The sequence below is a fragment of the Gadus morhua genome, chromosome 7, assembly GCF_902167405.1.
Source record: "Gadus morhua chromosome 7, gadMor3.0, whole genome shotgun sequence".
Taxonomy (NCBI): Eukaryota; Metazoa; Chordata; class Actinopteri; order Gadiformes; family Gadidae; genus Gadus; species Gadus morhua.
In genome coordinates, this window is record NC_044054.1 from 11,960,130 (window position 1) to 11,984,921 (window position 24,792).

The 24,792-nt window shown below is 44.0% G+C and overlaps 1 protein-coding gene across 1 annotated transcript in view; it reads right to left on the reverse strand.

Annotated features, from left to right (window-relative positions):
- Positions 1-607: 607 nt before the first annotated feature.
- rad50 (RAD50 homolog, double strand break repair protein) overlaps positions 608-24,792 on the reverse strand; it is a 31,205-nt gene continuing 7,020 nt past the window's right edge. Inside the window, exons 13-28 of the mRNA XM_030361615.1 lie at positions 23,464-23,621; positions 21,731-21,906; positions 20,930-21,167; positions 19,038-19,227; positions 18,155-18,281; positions 17,586-17,779; positions 17,101-17,211; positions 16,784-16,876; positions 16,525-16,638; positions 15,914-16,041; positions 15,115-15,216; positions 14,368-14,490; positions 4,600-4,685; positions 3,824-3,966; positions 2,714-2,847; positions 608-1,118 (exon numbers count right to left, since the gene is read on the reverse strand). Of these exons, the coding sequence (XP_030217475.1) occupies positions 932-1,118; positions 2,714-2,847; positions 3,824-3,966; positions 4,600-4,685; positions 14,368-14,490; positions 15,115-15,216; positions 15,914-16,041; positions 16,525-16,638; positions 16,784-16,876; positions 17,101-17,211; positions 17,586-17,779; positions 18,155-18,281; positions 19,038-19,227; positions 20,930-21,167; positions 21,731-21,906; positions 23,464-23,621 (2,304 nt within the window). The 3' untranslated portion in view covers positions 608-931. The remainder of the gene's footprint in view (positions 1,119-2,713; positions 2,848-3,823; positions 3,967-4,599; positions 4,686-14,367; positions 14,491-15,114; positions 15,217-15,913; positions 16,042-16,524; positions 16,639-16,783; positions 16,877-17,100; positions 17,212-17,585; positions 17,780-18,154; positions 18,282-19,037; positions 19,228-20,929; positions 21,168-21,730; positions 21,907-23,463; positions 23,622-24,792) is intronic.

Sequence of the window (24,792 nt, forward strand, 5' to 3'; positions counted from 1 at the left end):
AAATGCACCTTCATTGTAGTGAACTCTTCAAGCAGCAGACGCCTTGTGGATGGTTAGAGGTGCCGGAGAGAGGCTCTGTGGATGATCAGAGGTGTGCTGGGAGGCTGTGGTTATGACCTGCAGACCTGGGACCCAGGCTTTATATGCAACAGGGCCCACGCCTTACTCATGTTGGGCTTTTCTTACGAAAGAAAATATATAGAGATGAGGTTTGATTAGCTTCTTCGAGTCAAATTCTTTGAACAGCAGATTAAAAACCCTTAGATAAGCATCAAGAGCCGTATTTATCTAACCAAATGAAACCCGCTCACAGCATCCTTAATACTCAGAATGAGAAAAGAGATAGCGGATGGAATGCTTTGTAAAGTAGTTTATCGATTTTACCACAGTGGGAACAGCATGGGACATGACAACTGTGAGTTACAAAACCCCCATTAAACATCAAAGCCTTCTGGTTGACAGACAAGTGTGAAGTCTCAGTCGAAAAGCAGCTCCGCAGAAAATATCGATTTTGACAGTGACACTCTGACAAGATATATATATATATATATATATATATATATATATATATATATATATATATATATATATATATATTATTACTGTTAACATTAGAACATGCGAGTCCCAGAAAATGAACCCTTTAACGAAGGGCTCAGTATGGTCTCTTAATGACAGCCACAACCTCTTTTAGAACCGGTTTTAAACATCAGATGCAGGGATTCAATAAGAACAATTGAAACATTCCAGGACTTGAGAGCAGCTCTAGGGACCGCGTCTTCTTTACAAACTCATCCAGTGGTTATCATCATCAGACTTTTATCAACCATCACAAAAAAACAGAGTGAGTGGAGGTGGCAGGAGAGGGGAGGGGATGCTACACTCGGGGATTCTCAGAGCTCTGGTACTCGATCCACGCCCGAGGACGGTTTCAGTGGAGGTGGGAGGAGAGGGAGGTGATGCTACACTTGATGATCTCAGAGTTCTGCTCCTGGTTCTTGCGGATGCGGTAGAAGTGCTCCACGTAGCTGGAGCGGCCCAGCAGCTCCACAAAGTCCTCGTCGTGGGTGATGATCAGCAGCTGGAAGTTGCGCTGGCGGGAGCGGCTCTTGATGATCCTGCGTGACCAGAGGGGACACGAGAATCACTTCACATTTTACACGAAATAAGAACTGCCGGGGGAGTTGCCTGCTTTTAATACTTCTCGGTCACACGACATTTACGATTAAAGTTGAGGATTTTGCTGACGCTTTTTTCCCGAAGCGACTCACCCGCTTCATTCACCCCTTCACACACCCACTGACCCCCGCAGGGCGACGGCCGGCTCGTCATGAGCAGTCAGGGTGAGGGCGTCGGGAGACACCTCGACACGGCAGCTAGGAGGAGCCGGGGAACGAACTAGCAACCTTCCGTTTACAGTCCACACGCTCTACCTCCTGATTTAGCTCAGTGTGCAAGCGCACAAACGTCGGTCCCTTGCTCGACCAATCAGCGAAGGGTCAAGGCGTTCCTGTGCAGAGGGGCGATGCGTAGCTCCCCTCTTGGAGGACTGCCGGTCTACACGTGGGTCGGCGGTCCACTGAACGGGCGTGCACAGGCATCTGCGCAGTGGCTTTATGGAGTTGTGCGGATCAAGGCCAATGGGTTATTTAATTTGGGCTTGAAACGCGAACAACTACATCACACTTCTATTTGACTTGTATCAGCTACTTTCGGGGTCTGATACGACTCGTGTCACTGAAAGCTCTTCTTGATACACCGATTATTACTGATTACATTTGAATAAATGATACTTTGTTAATATAGTTGAATTTACACAATCAATCCCAATTATCAATTTACAGAGATTCTAATAGAGGATGAAATGGTTATTCGATCACAAAGTTACTAAGCTGAAAAGATATTTAAGAAATGTGGCATATTTGATAGAATTTAATTTATTTCCGCTTTATTTTTTTTATGATTTAACTTTAGTATTTTCTGAAGTCAGAGGAAGTCAATATTCTTGTTTGAATGCTTACCAAACTATTCTCAGCACTATAAGAATCTTTAAACCTAATTTCCATTATTCATTGACTATTTTTATTGACCATCATCACCATCATGTTATTGTTGATGAATGTCAATGTTATTATTATGCATTTGTAGACTATCTTCAGTGATTCTTCTGCATCTTAATGATCAATGAAATACAAGTGGTGCCCGGCATAAGAATAATCCCTTCCTGCCAAAATCCCACATCTTTGTATGGGAGCTGGCAACTGTGGAATCCTCCCATCCAACTGGAAAACTCCCTTGTCCTGGATGGCACTAATAGATTTGGTTGGTGTGTAGTGGATACCGCCTTGTCTTAGGTTGTGGTTTGACAATTTTCTAATCATAGTCGTCACATCAAGAAATCCGGTTTGAATAGGGGAACTTACGCTGACTAATAAAGACACAGAAAAATGCGACTTGAGTGACGTTGTGATCAACAACGTCAAAGCCCACATCCCACTCGCTAGGCTGTGCAGCCAGTAGCAAACCACCACTCTGGGGAAGGGTTTTGAGCCAGACTTAGCCCACGTCTTGTATTTACAGAGTTTTCCACATTTAACAACCTCATACATATCAGTCCATAATAATACTGAAATGGTGGCCAACACTTTGTCAGACCCAAAACAAACCCCAAAAAGATGTGTCAATATGTGTGTGCGTGTGTTGGCACACTCACTCGACAAGGGCGTGGGCCAGGGACTCGATGTTCTCTCGGTCCAGGTTGGTGGTGGGTTCATCCAGCGCCAGGATGCCACAGTTCAGACAGAACGTTTCGGCCAGGGCCAGGCGGATGATCAGGGAAGCCAGCACCTAGACACACACACACACAATCAACATGTGGGTTATTGATTTTAAACCAGATCCAGGCCTACATCAGCACCCTTCCACATGTGAAACCTTGTATTTTAATGAATCGCTCCAGGTCGACATCAGCACCCTTCGACACTGGACACCTAGCATTGTAAATACTCTCTCCAGCGAAGAAGATTAACCAGAACCAAGAGCCTCAACTGAACTTGGGAAACTGCTTTTAAAGTTTATGCCAAACAGTCTCAGAGTGAACTGCAACACATTTTTATCCTTGACATGTAGATTCCTTTAGGCCTTTTGAAGGCTAAACTAAATCCCCTTCATACAGTGGACTGGAATTGTTTATGATGTAATCTTATTCATACTAAATAGAGTGTTATTTATTAGCTGACTGAATTCCATTGTGATTCTTGTGACCGTGGGTAAAGGTTTATTTTTCCGGCAATTATTCTTCCTTTAATTGAATGACCTAAATTGATGATGAAAGAGCAGACAGATCAAATAAGTCATCGAGAGAGACGAGAGACGGATAATATAAAGATTATCAACAATAAAATGCATGTACACATTTAAGTGAATCATTTGTTTTGTTTTTATTGAATTTACTTTTCTTACTTGAACGTTGATTTTTGTTTTGATATTATATTATATATTTTTGTATGCTTTGGTAACACAAAAATATTTTTGCAGAGAGAGAGAGAGAGAGAGAGAGAGAGAGAGACAGAGACAGAGACAGAGAGAGAGAGAGAGAGAGAGAGAGAGAGAGAGAGAGAGAGAGAGAGAGAGAGAGAGAGAGCTAAGAGGTGAGAGGGCGGGGCCACTATGCTGCCCCGGGTCAAACGGAATGGAAAAGGAGGAACTCGTAGAGAATGAGAGAGAAAAAGAGTTTTTACGGCATTACCATCATTCAAACCCACCCACAGTACGCCATAAGAGCAAAGAGAGAGAGAGAGGGGACAGAGAGAGAGACACCGACCTTCTGTCCGGCGCTGCAGCGGCCCCTCATGTCCAGGGCCGTGTCTCCCTTCATCATCACCACCCGGTAGTTGTAGGTCCTCCTCTTCACCCCCGCCGACGAGTTCTCATCCACGTCAGACCGGATCTCCACGTACTCTATGTCTACACAGAGAGAGAGACACTCAGACCTGATTTCCACGTGCTCTATGTCTACACAGAGAGAGAGACACTCAGACCTGATCTCTACGTACTCTGTCTACACAGAGAGAGAGACACTAAAAGACAGACGCAGCGACAGAGAGGGAGAGAGAGACAGAGAGACAGGGAGAGAGAGAGGGAGACAGAGACAGGGAGAGAGGGAGAGACTGGGAGAGAAAGACAGAGAGACGGAGACCGGGAGAGAGACCGGGAGAAAAAGGGACAGGGCGAGAGACATAGATAGCGAGAGAGAGAGAGAGAGAGACAGGCAGGGAGGGAAAGACAGACAGAGAAAACCGCAGTGAAAGATGAGGAAAGATTTGGAAGAATGGGAGAAGTATGGGGAAGAGAGGTATAGGTAGGGTAGGAGAATGAGAGAGGGAGAGGAGTAAAGAGAAAGAAGGTAGAGAAAAATAAAAGGGTTGACGGCAGTGTTGTCCTTTCAATAAATGTGAACAATTGGACCACCAGGCGAGGGTATACCTGTAGAATAAATAGAAACATGGAGGAATGTAATGAGACAGAGAAAGAGGTGGTGGACGGGAGGCAGAGAGAGGTAGAGGGGGGAGGGCCGTGGGTGTAGCATGAGGCCCTCACCTTGACCCCTGTACGTGCTACGCCACAGGTCTCGGATTATCTTGTTGATCTCGTCCATTTTCATACTGTGAAACTTCATGATGGTTCTGAAAAACAAAGCGGTCACAAAAATAGGATCGAAAGCAGGACTTAGCAATACAGACTTGTACTGAAAGGATAGGGCTAATCAACATTAGCGCTATCCTATCCTCATAGCATCGAATTCAGTCCGAATTCCGACTTTAACTTCAGAATTCTGACTTTAATCACACATACAATACATGCAAATGCTGCCCTAATCCTCTTCCGTGTCTTCCATAGGTCAGTGCGTGGTTCCCATCCTGTATGTTGCACAGTGCCTCTCACTAATCTCTGTTCCTTACAGGTTCTCAACCTGTAATTAATAATTCTGATTTAATTCTCAGAACTCTAAAATAATTATCACATGTGGGCCTGATCCCTTTTCATATGATCAAATCCAGTTCATGACAGTTTTTTTAGTTTTGTTTTAATTAAGAAAACATAATAATATAATCACATTGTTTTAGGTGGCTTTAATGTAGAACTCTTTCACACATACCTATTTACAACAATAACGAGATACAACACAAAATAAAAATCCGGTTTGTGGGATTTAGACGAATATTCAGACGCGAGCTCCGCTTCATCTGGTCCATCCGGGTAACTATGCTCGTGCCCGCCACATGCACGCCATCGGGAGCCGGAGAGGCCGGAGTTGTTGTTAGTGCAGTGTGGGTTGCGCTGGGTCTGGACTCCCGATGTCAATACTGGACAATATAGGGTGTTGGTGTTTTCGTGTGCAAGGGTCAGCCAGAATCTGGCTGTTCTCGAGCCAGATTTACCCATAGTAGGTTGAATGTAAATCAGCAGAAACAAGTAGCTGTTATTTGACAAGAGGAGACGCCACTAGTCCCCGCGAGTCATTAGCTGGGGGGCCTCAGATCAATTCTAACAGGGCTGCACAGTTTGTATTATTGGTCGTTGGTTCCATAATCCAATACATTTTTAAGACCTGTCACAATCGTATTTAAGACTTTTTAAGACTTTTTTAAGCCGAAACCCTGTTCTAAAGAATGAGGAATAAACCCTCAGTGCTACCATGTGTTTATACACTATAACTAACATCCAAGCCTGCTTTGCTCCAACATTTGGCGTTGTTCAATTCAATGTGACGTCATGATGTATAAACCCTGTAATCAGTGGTCAAGTTGTAAAAGAAAGACAGGCGGGATGGTGGATCCTGCTAGGGGGGTCCGGGGGCATGCCCCCCCCCCCCCCCCCCCCCGAAGATTAAAAACAAAAATCCTAAAATGGTGACTTATATTTTGATATTGTTTAAGCACAAAGATAATTATTATTATTATAAAAGCCCACCCACACTGAAAATTGATTGGTTGATTTAACAAAACCGGCCAATCAGGATGCTCCTGAAGCACACACGCACACTGCCTCACACACGCACAGTCTCTAGGTCCCTCTCCCTCTCTGTCGCGCGTGCTACACGGATGCGAACGCAGTTTGAAGAAATCAAATCTGACATTAACTTTATGAATGTATGAAAAGTCTAACCTGACGTTGGCTAATAGCAGCTAGCTGCCTGGCGTAAGGCTAGTAAACAAGAAAAAAACCGTAAGCTCCAAACTATATCTGTTAAATGTTACACAAAAAAAAAACAGTCTAGTTCCGATGCCAATATTTTAGGCTGTTGTTGTACGGGTTTTATAGAATATTGTAATAAAATTCAGGCGGTGATTTAAGTTTAGACATGACTAGGCTAGTCCTATATAAAACCATTGACATCCCCACAATTGTTTTATACCTCAGAATTGTTTGTTTGGTTGTATTGTAAATTAGGCTTATAGGCTGTAATCAGATAGCCTCAAAGTTTCAAGCTCAGATCAAGATCAAGCTCAGATCTCAGATCAAGCTGTCCTTGTCGCTTATTGTTGGCCATGTTGCTGAAATCACATGCTGCGCTGCTATCACTGACCATGACTGACGTGACATATGTGCACGAGCCCCTCGTCCACAGTATTTTAGCGGCTAAAATACTGTGGATGAGGGGCACGTGTCGTGCACATATAAAATGTAGAATGTTGAAAATTAAATAGTGGCAATATTTCAACATTAATTGATCAAATAACAGGGGATGGGAAGGATGGCCATTTCATAAGGGGGATGGTTTTGACCATTTTAATACCTAAGGGGGATGCCATCCCCCCCCATCCCCCCTCAACTCGACTACTGCCTGTAATCAAATACACACATCCAAGTATGAAGAATATTTCAGAAATGTATATTTCACCTAAATAAGTACAAACCATCATGACATAAGAATGACTTAATTTCATGCAAACATATAATATATTTCTAGTTGCACAACTACTAAACTACATGATTCATGTGCAATCGAAACAAATACTGATCACTGACAACATTGTTTCCTTCATCATGAACCTGACGCCCTGCAAAGGCTGTGGTTTTTGTGACATACATAGATGGTCTAGATATTACTCATGGCTAACACTGTCATTTCCGCCTTTCATTTCCTTAGGTTTCAAGGCATTTCCTCTTCAAGCTGATGAGACTGTTGATACACTACCTGTACTGTTGCACTGAGGTGTGCCTTGAGAAAAAGCACTAGGAATGAAATATAAATAAAAAACAAGATGGCCTTCTATGTACAGGTCCTTCTCAAAAAATTAGCCTATTGTGATAAAGTTCATTCTTTTCCATAATGTAATGATAAAAATTAAACTTTCATATATTTTAGATTCATTGCACACCAACTGAAATATTTCAGGTCTTTTATTATTTTAATACTGATGATTTTGGCATACAGCTCATGAAAACCCAAAATTCCTATCTCAAAAAATTAGCATATCATGAAAAGGTTCTCTAAACGAGCTATTAACCTAATCATCTGAATCAACAAATTAACTCTAAACACCTGAAAAAGATTCCTGAGGCTTTTAAAAACTCCCAGTCTGGTTCATTACTCAAAACCGCAATCATGGGTAAGACTGCTGACCTGACTGCTGTCCAGAAGGCCATCATTGACACCCTCAAGCAAGAGGGTAAGACACAGAAAGAAATTTCTGAACGAAAAGGCTGTTCCCAGAGTGCCGTATCAAGGCACCTCAGTGGGAAGTCTGTGGGAAGGAAAATGTGTGGCAGAAAACACTGCACGACGAGAAGAGGTGACCGGACCCTGAGGAAGATTGTGGAGAAGGGCCGATTCCAGACCTTGGGGGACCTGCGGCAGCAGTGGACTGAGTCTGGAGTAGAAACATCCAGAGCCACCGTGCACAGGCGTGTGCAGGAAATGGGCTACAGGTGCCGCATTCCCCAGGTCAAGCCACTTTTGAACCAGAAACAGCGGCAGAAGCGCATGACCTGGGCTACAGAGAAGCAGCACTGGACTGTTGCTCAGTGGTCCAAAGTACTTTTTTCGGATGAAAGCAAATTTTGCATGTCCTTCGGAAATCAAGGTGCCAGAGTCTGGAGGAAGACTGGGGAGAAGGAAATGCCAAAATGCCTGAAGTCCAGTGTCAAGTACCCACAGTCAGTGATGGTCTGGGGTGCCATGTCAGCTGCTGGTGTTGGTCCACTGTGTTTTATCAAGGGCAGGGTCAATGCAGCTAGCTACCAGGAGATTTTGGAGCACTTCATGCTTCCATCTGCTGAAAAGCTTTATGGAGATGAAGATTTCATTTTTCAGCACGACCTGGCACCTGCTCACAGTGCCAAAACCACTGGTAAATGGTTTACTGACCATGGTATTACTGTGCTCAATTGGCCTGCCAACTCTCCTGACCTGAACCCCATAGAGAATCTGTGGGATATTGTGAAGAGAAAGTTGAGAGACGCAAGACCCAACACTCTGCATGAGTTTAAGGCCGCTATCGAAGCATCCTGGGCCTCCATAAGACCTCAGCAGTGCCACAGGCTGATTGCCTCCATGCCACGCCGCATTGAAGCAGTCATTTCTGCAAAAGGATTTCCGACCAAGTATTGAGTGCATAACTGAACATAATTATTTGAAGGTTGACTTTTTTTGTATTAAAAACACTTTTCTTTTATTGGTCGGATGAAATATGCCAATTTTTTGAGATAGGAATTTTTGGTTTTTCTTGACTTTTTTGCCAAAATCATCAATATTAAAACAATAAAAGGCTTGAACTACTTCAGTTGTGTGTAATGAATCTAAAATAGATGAAAGTCTAATGTTTATCAGTACATTACAGAAAAGAATGAACTTTATCACAATATGCTAATTTTTTGAGAAGGACCTGTATAGTGACACGAGTACATTCAAGACTTCTTCACCTGATTGACAGATCACACATTCAGTCGTGATTTAGTTTCAAGAAACAGGGGTAATCCATTTGATGGTTTTACAATGATTAAAGTAAGTTGACATTCACAATGGCATGTTTGCATTTATAAAGCACATCCATGTTTGCTTATTGGCATGTTTGGAGACAGATATGTTGAAATTACAGTTGCCTGAATGCCATTGGCAACCATTGTGAGAAATTGTCAACAAATTCTCGGCCAATGGCCATACGTGCACGCCAGAATAAAGGCATTTGTTGACGCATTAGTGATGGTTAAATAGTGTGGTTAACCAGAATGCTTTTCTGAATGCCCAGAGCCCAGCGGGCGGTGTCTGTGTTCAGAGCGCCTGGCTGTGGATGTGCGGCTGCCTTTCAGGGTGGAAGTCTCTACAATTTATTGAAAAGCGCTGCAGTTTTCACCGTCGCCTTTTCTGATTCACCCAATCACAGATTATGCAGAGCATGGTTTCTCAACGGGGGCGGTACCGCCACCTTGGGGGCGTTCGCACAACCTAGGGGGGCGCTGAGAACGTGTTTGTTTTTTTAAATTTTGGGGGGGATTTGAAACTTTCACGGTTTTCAATTTTTTGGGGTGAAAAAATAGGCTACCTGAAATAAATAGCCTATTTTCATTTATTGGTTTCTAACCCCTCTACTGTCTCAGCTACTTTGTACTGTCTATGCGCAGTGTAACAGTTGTCATACAGCGCGGTTCGGTCCTGCACACGCCCGAACTCCCGTTACATCAGCTATCGTCATGATCTCTATAGTAACGCTGATAAACACAACCCAAGTTCGCAGGTTAACAGTTCAATAACCAACACAACACAATCAAACATGAAATCAATCAAAAAAAGGTCAAATTTTGTTTCACAGCCTGTTTTTCTCATTCCTCTTGCTGTTGTTCAGTTCCAGCTGCTCTGAGCGTAGTCTCCACGAAAGGACCGTTGCATTTCAAATACAAATATATACGCCTAATTAGGCCTCTGCGCACGATCTGTTTTCAACCATTTCTTCCTCAACTCTTCTTTCTTGGCCAATCGATCTCTCTCTCCCTCTCTCCCTCTCCATCCCCCCATGGCCTCTTTATGGTCTTACTGCAACCTTTAGTTTTGAAAAATATATCTCAACTTATTTTTAAGGAATGTCTTTTTAGCAAAAATGTCAATATCATTTATTTTGCGTCTCCATTATTGACTCTAGAGCCCCAAAACGTGTTCATAGAGGCATGGCCTCTCCATATTTCCCCTGCTCATTACTGCGCACAAATGTACTGTAAGTACTTAGGCATCAAGAGCCCCTCGGGTGCCGGCAGATACATAGAAACCTCCCGGCGGGGTGCGCTTTGCGAGCAAACAAAAGAAAATTGCGAGCCGAAAAAAAAAACATTTCACCTCCGCTGCTGCAACTCCATCCTAGTGGAAACACTGAAGATGGTGGTACAACCTAGAGGAGGTTGTTCTCTTGTTAAACACTACTTTATTCGACTTCACTGTCAGCTTTAGTGGCAGCAGCCCTATTACATAGTTTGTTTTTTATTATTATTAGGCTGAACTACAACATGTTGCATTAAATCTAGCATGTTAAATCTATACCGTCAAGAAGCATCTCAGTCGTGTATAAAGCAAAGCATATATTGGATCACAAATCATTGCATATGACTTGCAAAGGTAGCAGTGAGATCTTACCTTATTTAAATGACTGTGTGGAGGTCTGGGGAAACACCTACAAAATCTCACTGCCACCACTGGTCACGCTTCAAAAACGAGCGATAAGAATAATTCATAAAGAAGGATATAATGCCCACAGCAATCTACTGTTCTTAAATTCCCGTATTATAAAGTTCAACGACCAGTTTGACTATCATGTTGCACAAATAATGCTTAAAGCAAGAATTAAACTGCTACCAGGTAATATTCAAAAACGTATATTTCGAGGGAAAAGTTAAATTTCAAGACGTAAGCAGTTTGCACGACTTTAAAAAGTCACCTTTAAACACTGTCCAAACATGAAGAAATATTCAAAGCAATGATTTGCGAAAGGTATAGGGATGAGGGAGATCTATAAGAAAAGGGTTTTCTTTATTTATTAGAAAATAATAATAATAATTATTATTATTATAATATATGTAAATTGGACATATAGTACCCCATATCAAATTGTATACATACTGTACCAAACTGTATAGATATAAGGATTGTATAAATAGATAAAGTGTAAATATAGTACATCAAATTGTACAAGTAGATATATAGATATATATATATGGATTGTATAAATATAGAATATAGTATATCAAATTGTATATATGCATAGATTGTATAGATTATAAATATAATATAGTATAGCAAATTGTATATCGATAGATTGTATATATAAATAGATTATAAGATAAGGAACACAGGAAGTTAATTTAATAAATATTGTTTATTGAGCTGTGGAAAAGGGGTAGGATTAAATAAGTTGTATACTTCTTCCTGCTCATTTTCAGGGATATCAATTGAATATAGGATATATCAATTGAATATTGAATCCATCCCTTATACCAATTTAGAGGACATGGGTTGACAGGGAATCCATGTTACCCCAATTCTCCCCGAGTACATGCTAGGTTCCACTCAGTGCTTCGAGAATGAACACAAATAAAATAAAATCACCAACTACTACGTTCATCTGATAAGGCCAAACATCCTCAGCTATCTCTAGAGACCATGTGATAAGACAGCATATGGTAGACTTGCTTCTCAACTCCAAACACGGGCAAGGATCAACTAGGGGGGTAGCAGACTAATCTCTACTTGTTTATTCTACATCCCGTTCCCTCGTACATCATAGGAGAAGACCCAGAATGAGTGTCATGGGCAACACCATAGTCCCGTCGCCTCGGTGAACAGGTTCCGATGGCACGACTTATAATCAGAACCAATGAGCTCACTGCAGCTGCATGCTCAGGGATTGACATTTGGCAACTTTCAAAATGTGAGTACATGGCTGTAAAGGCCAAGAGTTCTGCTTCATTTTCTCCGTTTGCACTAGTTAGAAAAAAGCAAGACCTGCTGTCAGTTTTTGTCTGTGCTTCTTGTGTAAATGAAATAATATTAATATTAAAAGATATTCTAAGTCTTATCTCATAGTAGTTTTTATTTATTGGTTTTTATTAAAGGGGGGAGGGGAATCCATAAAAAAGTGATGCTTTAATTTTGCCCTCAATTTGTACGTGCTGCAAACAGATCCTTCCATTACTTTGGGGGTGTAGACACCACTTGGGGTAGACCCCCAAAACACGTGAAATTAATTGTGAATCTAAACATTCTGCATAGGACGGAATTCTGTGCAAAATGTTTTAATATTATAACGGAAACGCCCCCGAAAAAGTAAACACATCAAGCTCAGTATAACAAGTGAGCCATATTATCGATAATCTCACTCTGAGTCACATGTTTTCACTTTGGTATTGTAACGGCGAGTCAGCTGCTCTCGTATCATCGGAGGATGCTGATCTGGTCTGGTTTTTGTCTGTGGTCACCCCGCTGTTTCGTAACTAGAAATGGGTCTGAAAACACTTCAACCGAACTGATCATGTTTCCTGCCTGTGGTCTACAGATGGCCGATGTTGGCATTGTATCTGACCTCTTTTCCTTTCTTGTCCGTTATGATTGAAGCTCAGCTACGGGTTTCCTCGAATTTGAAAAACCTGCTGAAGCGGAGAAGGAATAAATTGATATCATCCCACGCCGTAACGTGGGATGATATCAATGTATTCCTTTGATATCATCCCAAAGAGAGTTGATCAACAGTGTGTGTGTGCGTGTGTGTACAGTATGTATGTACGGTATGTATGCATGTATTAGGGATACATCGATACCAATACTCAGGCTTGGCCCGATACTGTGCGCATGTACGTTACGGTGTTATTTGCCTTGCATTATCGTTAACTTAGTAATCTATGCCATTTTATCACAGTAACTGAAATAAGTCTCCAATTTAGAGCGAAAGGGTCAAATCCTATGTTCTCCTCAAACGCTATGTGAACGTTCCACTCTGCTGAACGCAGGTGGCGTCGCGACCACAGCCACCGCATGTGCGGTGTGTGCGGTGTGTGTGGAGCTCTGTCTGGGACGCAGGTACAACAGTAACTTATTCGTCCTGATTCTGACCAAAGCATGCAATGTATAAGTGCCCTCACTGAGACACTAGTCTGGCTCTCTGACCCCTTCCGGCAGATGGTGAAAGGTTTGCATGCCTGCTAAATTACAACATTTTGGCCCTGAGATACCTCAGGTTTAACAGACCCAGAGCCCCCCAGACCTAGACCCAGACCCACGCCAGTCCCAGTCCCAGACCCAGACCCCCCCCCCCCCCCCCCCTCCCCCCCCCCCCCCCAAGTCCCAGACCCAGACGCACCCCGTCCCAGTCCCAGACCCCAAACAATGGCTCTGTAGAGAGTGGTGCTGCAGTCTGGCTGCCACCTGGGCAGATATACACGGCTAGACACGCAGTACTGCACATCGCTGTAATTCTGTTGAAGTACATCAAATATCTTTCTAACTTTCTAACTAAAGATGTTAACACATCCCCCCCCCCCCCCCCCCCCCCCCCCACCCCCCGTCAGCTACCACCACAAGTACAATGTAATTCATCGGAGAAAAGGCTAATGTGTACGGCAACGTTACAGGGTTAGATCAACGCTCAACACACTCAAGAGTTGTCTTGAGTTGTGATTGTTTTGACCACGGATAACAGCTCTGCGCTAAGCCATGATTTAATTCCCCACGTAACATTGTCTTCAGCTGTTCAGACTCATCCAAAGCCAAGTTAGAAAGATAGTTATGTTACCTATGGCAAAAATCATATGACTAAAATGCCATAACATTAATAAACGTGAATAAACGCAAAGTCAATAGAACTGTCATACATCAAGTTGTCTATGAACATGATTCGGGCCTTTGTCCTATGAGATAGATTCAGCTGCCGATGTTGGAGAGAACAACCAAGTCAGTGTCCCCGGCTGCTTCACAATTCACCAGGCTACGTCCTTTGATATCGTTCTGATTGAGGGATCCCTAGTAGCACAAATAACTTATGATCAACTTTAAGTCATAGATGTTCTACAATTTAGGAAATCTATGGGGGGGGGGGGGGGGGGGGGGACCCTTCCATTTTACCTCAATGCGGGCACGGGGTAGGTTTTAGAAAGTTCCTCAATCAAGGCGAACCTTTGGCTTATTTGGACTGGTACTCACTGGTCCAGGGCCTTGGTGACCAGCTCAGTGTATCCCCTATATATATATAGATAACTGGTACTCACTGGTCCAGGGCCTTGGTGACCAGCTCAGTGTATCCCCTATAGATGACTGGTACTCACTGGTCCAGGGCCTTGGTGACCAGCTCACTGTATCCGCTATATATATAGATGACTGGTACTCACTGGTCCAGGGCCTTGTAGTAGATGTCCAGGTCCTTGTTGACCAGCTCAGTGGTCCTCATCACGATCATCTTGTCCCGGAAACGCTCGTCCGCCTTGTTGTACTGGTCCTCGCGCAGCTCCTTCCTGCAAGCAGCAGCAGTTCAGTGATACACTTTGACACGGCTTGTAATGCTAATCAACCTCTAAACTTGGTATTAACCAGGCTTATAACGGACTTATAACTGAATGTATTTGTAAAGTGTTACTAAGAATATAGATGATCAGTTCTGCGTTCAGTGAAAGAACACTGAAAAAACGGTTTCTTTAACAAAATGAAAACTAACGTGTTTGGTCAGCATCAAAAAATATATAAAACACCTCCCCATGACCAGGCCTGAAGACATAGTTTCCATTTGCTTGGTCGTTTTTTTTTGGTGTCCCCTAAGGCCAATGCTATGGTGCTAACTCTTGCCATGAGATGCAAATAGAATATATATTATATATAGCTTGGCCCAATAGTGGGCCAAGCTACATGTTGGGGGTTTAAGGCAAGAATCTGGTGTTAAATAGATAGAAATAATGAAATAGTATGAAATACTTATTCGATGAATCTGGCAGAGAGAAGTACCTTTCATCTTTTAAGTAACTCAGCTTTCTTCCAACAAGACAGACAGACAGACAGACAGACAGACAGACAGACAGACAGACAGACAGACAGACAGACAGACAGACAGACAGACAGACAGACAGACAGACAGACAGACAGACCTGCAGTGGAGGATCTCTTCCTCGAAGCCGTTCTGGCGCCCCTGTGCGATGCTGCGGGTCTTCTTCAGCTCCTCCACCTTCCGCTCGACCTCTCGCCGCTCCCTGTTCCACCACAAACACACAACCCCCTTCACTACTAGTCATGTAGCAGACACACACACAACCCCCTTCACTACTAGTCATTTAGCAGACACACACCACACACACACACACACAACCCCCTTCACTACTGGTCATGTAGCAGACACACACTGGACACACACACACAACGCCCTTCACTACTGGTCATGTAGCAGACACACACCGGACACAAACACAACCCGTTGACTACTAGACATGAAGAGGCTACTTTAATCCAAAGGGACCTTTTAGATCCATTTTGTAGATGCATTTCATTAATGAGCAGGCAGGCAACTCTTCCTCAGGGAAACTTACAGGTGCAGACCTTAGCCTTAGAACTAGGGCTGAACCATACAGGAAAAACATGCCATCTGCGATAACGCATAATAATAATATAATGCACTGGATATAACTGAACTTTAATATTTCACACTATATATACTATCCAACAACCCTGTTGCCTTTAAAACACTTTCATTCCTGGAAACTTTACACTGCTAAGCATAATCAAATCAACCAACATTTTCAGTTGACATTACATTCAGTGTAGTCCTACTCGATTAATTCATTTGCATCGACTGTTTGTATTATGCAAGTGCTAGTTTAATGACGACTACGGTGACAACCACATCCTACTCTATGCATGCAGCGTCTGAGCGTGGCGGCGCAGTGTACGTACTGGCGCAGCTGCATGACCTGCATGTTGCCCATGTCCTTCAGCAGAGCCTCCCGCCGCGACAGCACCTCCTTCAGCTCCTCACCGCGCCGCCGCAGAGTCAGGTTGTCCTGCAGCCAGCGCTCCTGCACCTAGACACACACACACACACACACACACACACACACACACACACACACACACACACACACACACACACACACACACACACACACACACACACACACACACACACACACACACACACACACACACACACACATCCCAGATGGAAATACAGTAGTTCCAGCTATTAATACCAATAATATGAGTCCTATTTCCTAATCCGCTTTTTTTCTCTTAAAGACCCCAAAATAATTGTTATTCTTATTTACTCATAATTATGAGCATTGTTTTGATTGTAATAAATGTTAAGTAGGGAGATGGCCCACATTTAATCTATTACATTTATATTGTTATTGGCTTTTGTTTACGGTCAAGATAAGTCTTTTGGAGCACTATGATCAGGTGGAAATGGGTGACCTGAGTGGAAACCCTGCACCTCGGAGGCTTTGGCCTCAATAAAAAGGGCTGCAGGCTAAAGAAAGGACCGCCACAGGCAGCTGAGCGGGTACCTTCTGGGTGTCTATGTCCTGCCGCACGGCGCCCATCTCCTTGGTGATCTTCTCCTTGTGTTTCTCGGCCTCGTGAAGCTGCCCGTTGGTGTCGTGGAGCTCAGATTCTTTTTGCTGCAAATCCAATAAATAAACGGTCACAATTTCAGCTTTGGTCGCTTGACGTGAACACACACACTGCTCACGTGCAGCCGTGGGCTGAGAGTCAGTGTGTGACATTGGGCTCCTCCACTGAATGGATTATCTTCAGAATAGAGACCTCTTTGTGTTCCTGTTTGCCCTCCTCCGTGTATCTGCTGATGTCTCTCTCCAGCGTGCTGATGTTCTTCACTTTGTCCTTGATGGTGTTCATCTGGCAGAGGGTCAGAGTTCAGTCGTTTGGTTCACAGGTTCAAACAAAAGACGACCAAGGCGTAACCCACCGGCCCAGACAGGAAGGGAGCGGTTATAGAAACACTGAAGTGTACCACTATCATCCACAGAAGAGTTAAAGGTGTCTTTTAGCGGTACAAAAGGTGACAGATGCAATACAATTCTAAATCAACAATTAAATAGACATGAACACCAACCGCCCACCTTCTCCTGTCCCTCGTCCTGCTTCTGTCTCCTGCGGACCACCAGCTCCTCCCTCTCCTGCTGCAGCTTCTCCAACATGGCTGAGATGGGGGTCAGCTGCTCCTTGGCGTCCTGCAGCCATGGGTCCATCACAAAGCGGGGTTGAGCGCTTGTGTGCGGGGGTTTGTGACTTTGTGTGCTAGGGCTGTCAAGTTCTGGTTGTTCAGTTGATACATTTGCAACTATACACCTGCACATTCCAATGAAACTGAGCCCTAGTGTGTGTGTGTGAGAGTGAGTGAGTGAGTGAGTGAGAGAGAGAGCGCGCAAGGCACTGCCAATGTTAATCGCTCAGTGTGGTGAGGAGAGAGGAGAGAAGGTAGTGCCAGAGACGCTACCTGTGTGTGTGTGTGTGTGTGTGTGTGTGTGTGTGTGTGTGTGTGTGTGTGTGTGTGTGTGTGTGTGTGTGTGTGTGTGTGTGTGTGTGTGTGTGTGCGCGCGCGTACCCGGATCTCCCTGGTGAGGCTCTGGACCTCCGTGGTGGTCTCCACACTCTGGGCAGTCAGCGCCTGCTGCTGCTGCATGTCGCTGCTCAGCTGCAGCTTCTGGCCGCGCGTCTCGTTGACCGCGCTGCGCAGGCTCTGCACGCGCTCCTGCTGGTCCTGGATCAGCTTGCGCTTCAACTCCACCTTACTGGAGGCTGCGAGGCGCACACACACACACACACACACACACACACACACACACACGTTCCATAACTGTATATGAATCAGGGCGGCGGGGCCAATCGTTTAAATTTGAAAACTTTTGTGCAATCGGGGGGTGAGCTATACATTACCAATCCGGAATAATAATAATTATACTTAACTCTTACAATAACAAGAGGTATCCATCCACAGATACTCTCTCAATACATAATTCAATAAAATCCAAAATAAAAAAGATCTGAACACTGAATATGTTATCATCCAGCCCTACAGCTGAAGGCATCTAGTGGCCCTTTCAGCATGTGCGTGCCTGTGTGTGTGTGTGCGTGTCTGTAAATGTGTGTCAGGCCATGTGCGGGCCGTCTCACTGGTGTCCAGCCGGTGCTGGGTCTCCTGTTTCTCCTGGCTGACTTGCTGCACGGTGCGGCTCAGGTCCACTCCCTGCAGCCTGGCCTCCTGCTGGGCGATCTTCCTGTCCACCTCCTTCAGGTCCAGCTGGGGGCGGACACACAGAATCAACCACACGCAGGGGACGCACCACGCATACACTGCAAAGAACAATGCAAGTGTGTTGGGGATCCCACTTTCTGCATAACTTCTTCTAACTGATGTTCTTATCTGGAATATAAACATATATGGTATATGGTTATATGGTTCTCATTAATCTATAACAGAGAGCCGTTTCAAGTCGCATAACAAGAAGCGTTAACTGGAGGTTTTAATTTCCACAGCAAAGAAAGAAGGATGGAACGGTCACAATGATAATGCTACAGGACTGTTATTTAATTGCAGGAAAGTAAAGTAACTACCAGAACCGTGACACTGTAGGCGTCACTGCTCTGGTAGCTCCATAATAATCATTTAGGCTTGGATTTTAAGTATTGCATTGAAGTTATTGAAAGGATTATGCAGGTGATGGCTGGAAATGCCACAAGAAGATTGGCTGAGGGACTTAAAGACATCATTGATGGATAGAGAGGAGACAGTTCCTTCTCAAGATTACTTCCTTGCTAATTAAGAGAGTATTTTCTTGCCCTCTAGGCGGCTAGGGACCAGGGGGTGTCATAAATATACGGCCTGTTAAGGCCTTTGAGACTGTACCGAGGACTAAGGGCTATACACATACAATTGAAAATTGAAAGACAGCAGAACGGGAGAGGAATCAAAAGAACAACAACAAGGGCACGCTCTGGGGAGAACATCAATGAGCAGCGGGTGTGCGAGGGGACGGGAAGGGAGGAGGGGTCGTACCAGGAAGCGGTCCATGAGCGCGATGTCCTGCAGGCAGGCCTTGGCCGTCTCCTCCTCAGAGATCATCACAGACAGCCCCGTCTCCTGCTCCTCCACGTCCCCCTTCAGCCTCTCGATGTTCCGGTTCACCGCCTGCAGCCGGTTCCTCAGCTCGGGGAGCTCCTCCTTCTGGAGCTTCTCCATGGACACCCTGGAGGTGGAGGGGGGGTGGAGGGGGAGCAGGAGGAGGAGGGAGAGGAGAGGAAGAGACATGGGAGGACAGATGAGAGGAGGGGAGAGGACAGGAGAGGAGAGATGGAGGTCAGAAGAACGCCACCACTCAGGCCTGGGCATTATCTTTGTTTATAGTCCATCTTAAAAGGATGTAATAATTATTATTATAAAAGACAGGCTAAACATAATCAAATGAGCACATTAATAAGACATGGAAAGAGATGGAAAGCACCCTTTGAGAGGTGATTGGATACTTCAACATTTACATCCATAGCGGCCTGATAACTGTTTTAGAAATGGCATATAGCAGTTTGATACTGGGATTTCAGTTAATATAACTTATCTGCCCTGTTGGTCATATACCAAGTTGTAATGAGTCATTGACATATAGAATGAAGTGTTTTTATGTTGAGAAGGCTAACCTCTTCATCAATAGGCTTATTTCTGTAAAATAAACTACAAAAATGAATATGGAGTATATATCGATATAACGGCAAGGGCAATAATATGCATAATATGTAATCTTGGTCCCAAAAGAAGATAACACCCGGGAGACTGTTTTGCAAGGGAAATATTCCATGTGGATACTGCTTGGTTGGAATGAATGAAGCTAGAACAAAGATTTAATTTCCCCCTGAAATAAGTGAATATCAATATCAGTTGTTAGCCCTGTAGTACTATAGGGCCATGGCAAAACATCTGATGAGTAAATGGGTCAATGTCAATAAAGTATAAATTAAGTAGAGTAAAGGTAGAAGTTTAAGTAGAAGTGGGTTTAAATTTCAAAATAAATCACCAAATCTAATGAAAACCAATGCAAAATTGACAATATAAACTTCATGAGACACAAACCGGTAGATATCTTGAGAAGCAATGGACACTTTTGACACTATTGAAAGTTCAGGGGGAATAGAGTTGAATTACACCAAGCCAAACAATCGCAATTCCACCAGATGGCAATGAAGAACCCATGTTCTCATTTAACCTAATTCACCATTTCATTATTTACCATTAAACATTTATCGTAAATACCATAATGAGTTGAAAAATGGTACCAAAAAAAGGAAATCATTTTGGTTGTAAAAAGATTTAAAAAAAAAAATCGCGTAAAACTTCTCCAAATCCTGCTTTGATATACTGTCAGATGACATTTTTCCATATGTTTTTTAAATCTAGTCTGGTTTGTTTGTCCGAGTTTGTCTTGGTAAAGACGGGGGGTGTGACTTAGCGACAGGTGAATTGTCTTTTGTTTAGCCAACAATGGTTTTGATAAACTGAAGGTCGAGAATCAAATCCTTAGGGTTCTGTCAAATGCCTTAAACCTTCTTTGCGATTGGGGGGGAGGGGGGTTTACCCAGATACGGGCCATTTTGGGATGAGGAGATTACAACCAAGTTCATTACAGATATTTGATTACATTTAATTCCCCAAAAGTTTGACACAAGTCAAATGCACAATATACTGTGATAAATCATACAATGAGCTTGATATATCATCAGATATCAATATAAGGAAACATGGCAAGTCCAAAAAAAATCTTCTCTGACAACAATGATACAGCCTGTAATTTCTCCTTTAAAATTTCTATTCCGGTTCTAAGCTTTGGTTTTGGTTTTGGCCTGTGTGTTGTGAGTCAACTTCTCAGCGTAGCCCGGATTCCCAGCTAGGCCCTGCCTCACCTGACGGGCCGCAGAGCCATCATCTGGTCCCGCCTGCCCTCCTTCCTCCTCAGCTCCTGCTCCGTGTTCTTCAGCTTGTCGGGCACCAGCCGCAGCTTGGACTGCATGTCGCTCACCACCTCGTCGAGCTCCACCTCCGAGGGGAAGGTGCGCTGGCACACGGGGCAGCAGGGCCCATTGTCCTCCGTCAGCTGGCTGATGAACTGCGTGTACACCGCCGTGGCGCCCGCCAGCATGGCTGGGCGGGGCGCAGCGATGGGTGGGTGGAGGTGGATGAGAGGGGGGGGGGATGGATGGATAGGAGGGATGGATGGGTGGAGGTGAATGGGTGGGTGGGTGGGTGGAGGAGTCAGTAAGGCAGGTGTGTAGAGGGGGAGGGATGGATGGATGGATGGGATGGAGGAGGTGGAGGTTTGGATAGTTGGGTGGGTTGGGGTTGAGGGATGGACGAGCAGGAGGGAGGGAGGTATGTGTGTTGATTGGTGGAAGTGTATGGATGGATGGATGGGTCGGTGGTTAAAGGGGGAAGGTAGGAGGGATAGACGGTTGGAGGTACAGGTGTAGGGATTGAGAGACGAATGGTTGGAGGAGGAGGGACGGATTAGATTCAATGGAATGTCACCAGGAAAAACACACAAATGCAACCTCAAATGAAAGCAATTAGAACCAAACCCTGTTGGCAATGGAAATCTCTACGATGTCCACGATGTTAAAACATTCGTTTCCATCCCCAATCAAACCTCGTGCCATGCAAGAAACGATTCTCCGTCCTCCCCTGTGACGATAACAACACGAGCTCACCTCTCTGCTTGGAGGTCTTCTCCAGCTCTTCCTGCAGCTTGCCCAGGTCCTGCTCCAGGTCCTGGCTGCCGCACACTTCAAAGAACTTCTCCTCGTCGCTGGACAGCTGCTGCTCCTTCCTGCGCAGCTCGGCAGACATGTAGCTCTTGTTCTGCTCGCTGGAGGCCAGCTCCTTACTGGACGACACCAGGGGGGCGGGGAACACGTTAAGGTCAGGAGTAGGGATGGAGAGTACACTACAAACGGTCAATCCATCTCCATGACAGCACAAGAATTTTGTAAAAACTAAATCCAAACAGTCCGCGTCGGCTGAAATCTCGATTCCAAACTGCAGAATTGAAGAAACAAGTTGATCTAGCAAGTTATTGTTGTTGTTAATTAAAAAAGCCCATCTATACCAATCTGTGATTCTGAGAATCAATTCCACCAATTCCATTACTTGGAACCATAGTCCTAATCAACCTAATGAAATCGGAAAGGTCCATCCGTAGTCATGATCGTGTCGATCATGTTGATAATGTTGGTTTTATGAAATTTATAGTGATAATGTTCCTGTTGCTGGCCCAGCAGAAAACGGATACATTTATTATCAGATCAACGGCACCATGACGACATCAGAGTGTGATGACGAATATTCATGTTATTTATTATAATCATTATTACTTATTATAATATTAAACAAAGGCAAGACTGATTGGTCAACTACACCTTCAGATGGCACAACTAGCTTGAAAATTCATGGGATTTTTGTATAGGAAGTCGCAATATCTGTCCATGGGAAAACATGAAGGTTCAGTGATTATCCTCGCTATTTAGAACAAGACTGAGCTATCAACACAGGTTTTTTGTCGATTTGTTGAATTTAATCAGTTTGGGAAATTCTAAGACCTCATGAAAGCATATGCCCAATTTAGCCCTTAAAAACAGGGACTTAAAGCGTCTGTTGCAAGGACGTTACTTAGGTTCCCCCTATTGGCTAGAGTGGTGAACTACAGTTTGCGTTGCTTAACCTCTTCATCACCGTGCCTACTTCTGAGTTTCTTTCTAAAAATAACAAACCCAAAGTAAATAGAGTATATCTCCACATCTAACTAACTCCACAACTAACTCTTAATGACCAGGGTCAGTATTTGATAATTGAAGTACAGCCAAGATAGAGAGGTTTTACTAGAGGTAGGTTTAGGCTAAATCTCCAAACTAAATATGACCCCTCTATTGAAAGGTCAGGGCGATATAAAGAAATGACACCAAGCCAACCAATCACAAATGCACCAAACGGCCACCAGATGGATCGATGAAGGACATGTGGGGCGACAGTGGCTCAGGTGGTAAGAGTGGGTTGACTTTTAACCGAAAGGTTGCTAGTTCGATCCCCGGCTCCTCCTAGCTGGTGTACCTGAGCCAGACGCCTCACCCTAACTGCTCCTGACAAGCTGGCTGTTGCCCTGCGTGGTTGAATCTGCCGTCGGTGTGTGAATGTGTGATTGAATGGTTGTGGGTCACTTTGGATAAAGCGTCAGCAAAATCCCCTAAATGTAAATGTGGATGTAAATGAAATGTGTGACGATTAATTAACCTTTTTGACCTCTGAATTTACCTCTAAGACCCTCTCTTCGCTACTAAAATGGATTGGCCCAGTGGCCATGGAAAGCCATGAATAGCCATGGAAAAGGGCGAGGGCAGGGAGTGAGTCCTCAGGCCTTCAGGTCTGAGGATTGGATCCTACTACCCACTTGAGTCTGGCCAGCTTTTCCCGGGTGGCGTTGATCTCCTTAGACTTGGTGTGGATCCAGTCCTCCAGCTTCAGCTTGGTGGGGAAGTGACCCAGCAGAGACACCAGATCCTCAGTGTGGCGGGACTTGATCCTACGCACCTGCTCCTCCTTCTCCGTCTGCCGACACAGACACACACACACACACCGACGCACACACACACACACACACACACACGAGGGGCCGGAGCGGAGAGGGTGAAGGAAGGAGAGAAACCAAGAGATTGGATTACAGAGGAGGCTGGGTTACGCTCTGAACAAAGAGGATGAATCAAAAGGATAGGATTCAGAACAGTTCATTTTACTGTTCTCTGCTTGAGACAGCGTGGAAAGAGACTCAAAAACATCAAAAATGTTACAAAAAAGTGACATATGCAGAGTGGTGTTTCCCGCTTGTCTAGTACAGAATGGTCTGGTTTAAAAATGTATTCTCTTATCCTAAATGTTTTGGAATCTATCTGTATTGTTAACGAAATAAGGATTTGTCACACAAGATTGAATGATAAAAATATGTATTCTATGGAGTCAGTAAACACAGTAAATTACATTTGACTACAGACCTCGTACTACACCAGAGACCAAATGACAGCGTTCCGAACCCTGGAGAGATATCCCTTGTTCTGGAATGAACAAACATCGTCTAGTCTTCACGTCAGTGTTTGCTTTTAGTATTCAAGTAAAACTGCTTACAAGTCATTATGTTTGGATGGTTGTACCAACGGTAAACAAAAACAGCTTACAAATAAATAACCCTAGCCTTGTCAACCTTGCAAACGCATCATTAAACCATTAAGCTGGAACACACCATCAACCTCAAAGAAACATATCTTAACTTATATCCAGTTTATACATATCAAGTGAACACTTCCTGCCCCGGTGTGATTTAATCTGAAAGCCACCTATTTACCATCTGTGATTAACAAAGTGTATCTCGTCGGTTCAATACCTCTCTTGTTGCATATAAGAGATATTGGATAGAGGGATACAAGTGTACTTTGGCACCATGCATTGGGCACAGTGCCTTAAATGATCAGAGCTAGTCAGGGTGATAATGAGCAGTCCACAGCTGGGCACACAGGGGTAGGGTCAAGGGCTGGCAACTCCAATTTAAATGTATTTTAATGTTATTAAATTTGCTTTGCATTAAAAACAATGGTTATCAGAACAGGTAGGTGAGTAAAACTCATCTGCAGTAGTTCTGATGAAAGACAGCTAAAAGAATTCCATAATTTTCATAATATTTGCCCCGACTTAATCAAAAAAAAGAAGGCCAGAACGTAACCAGCACACT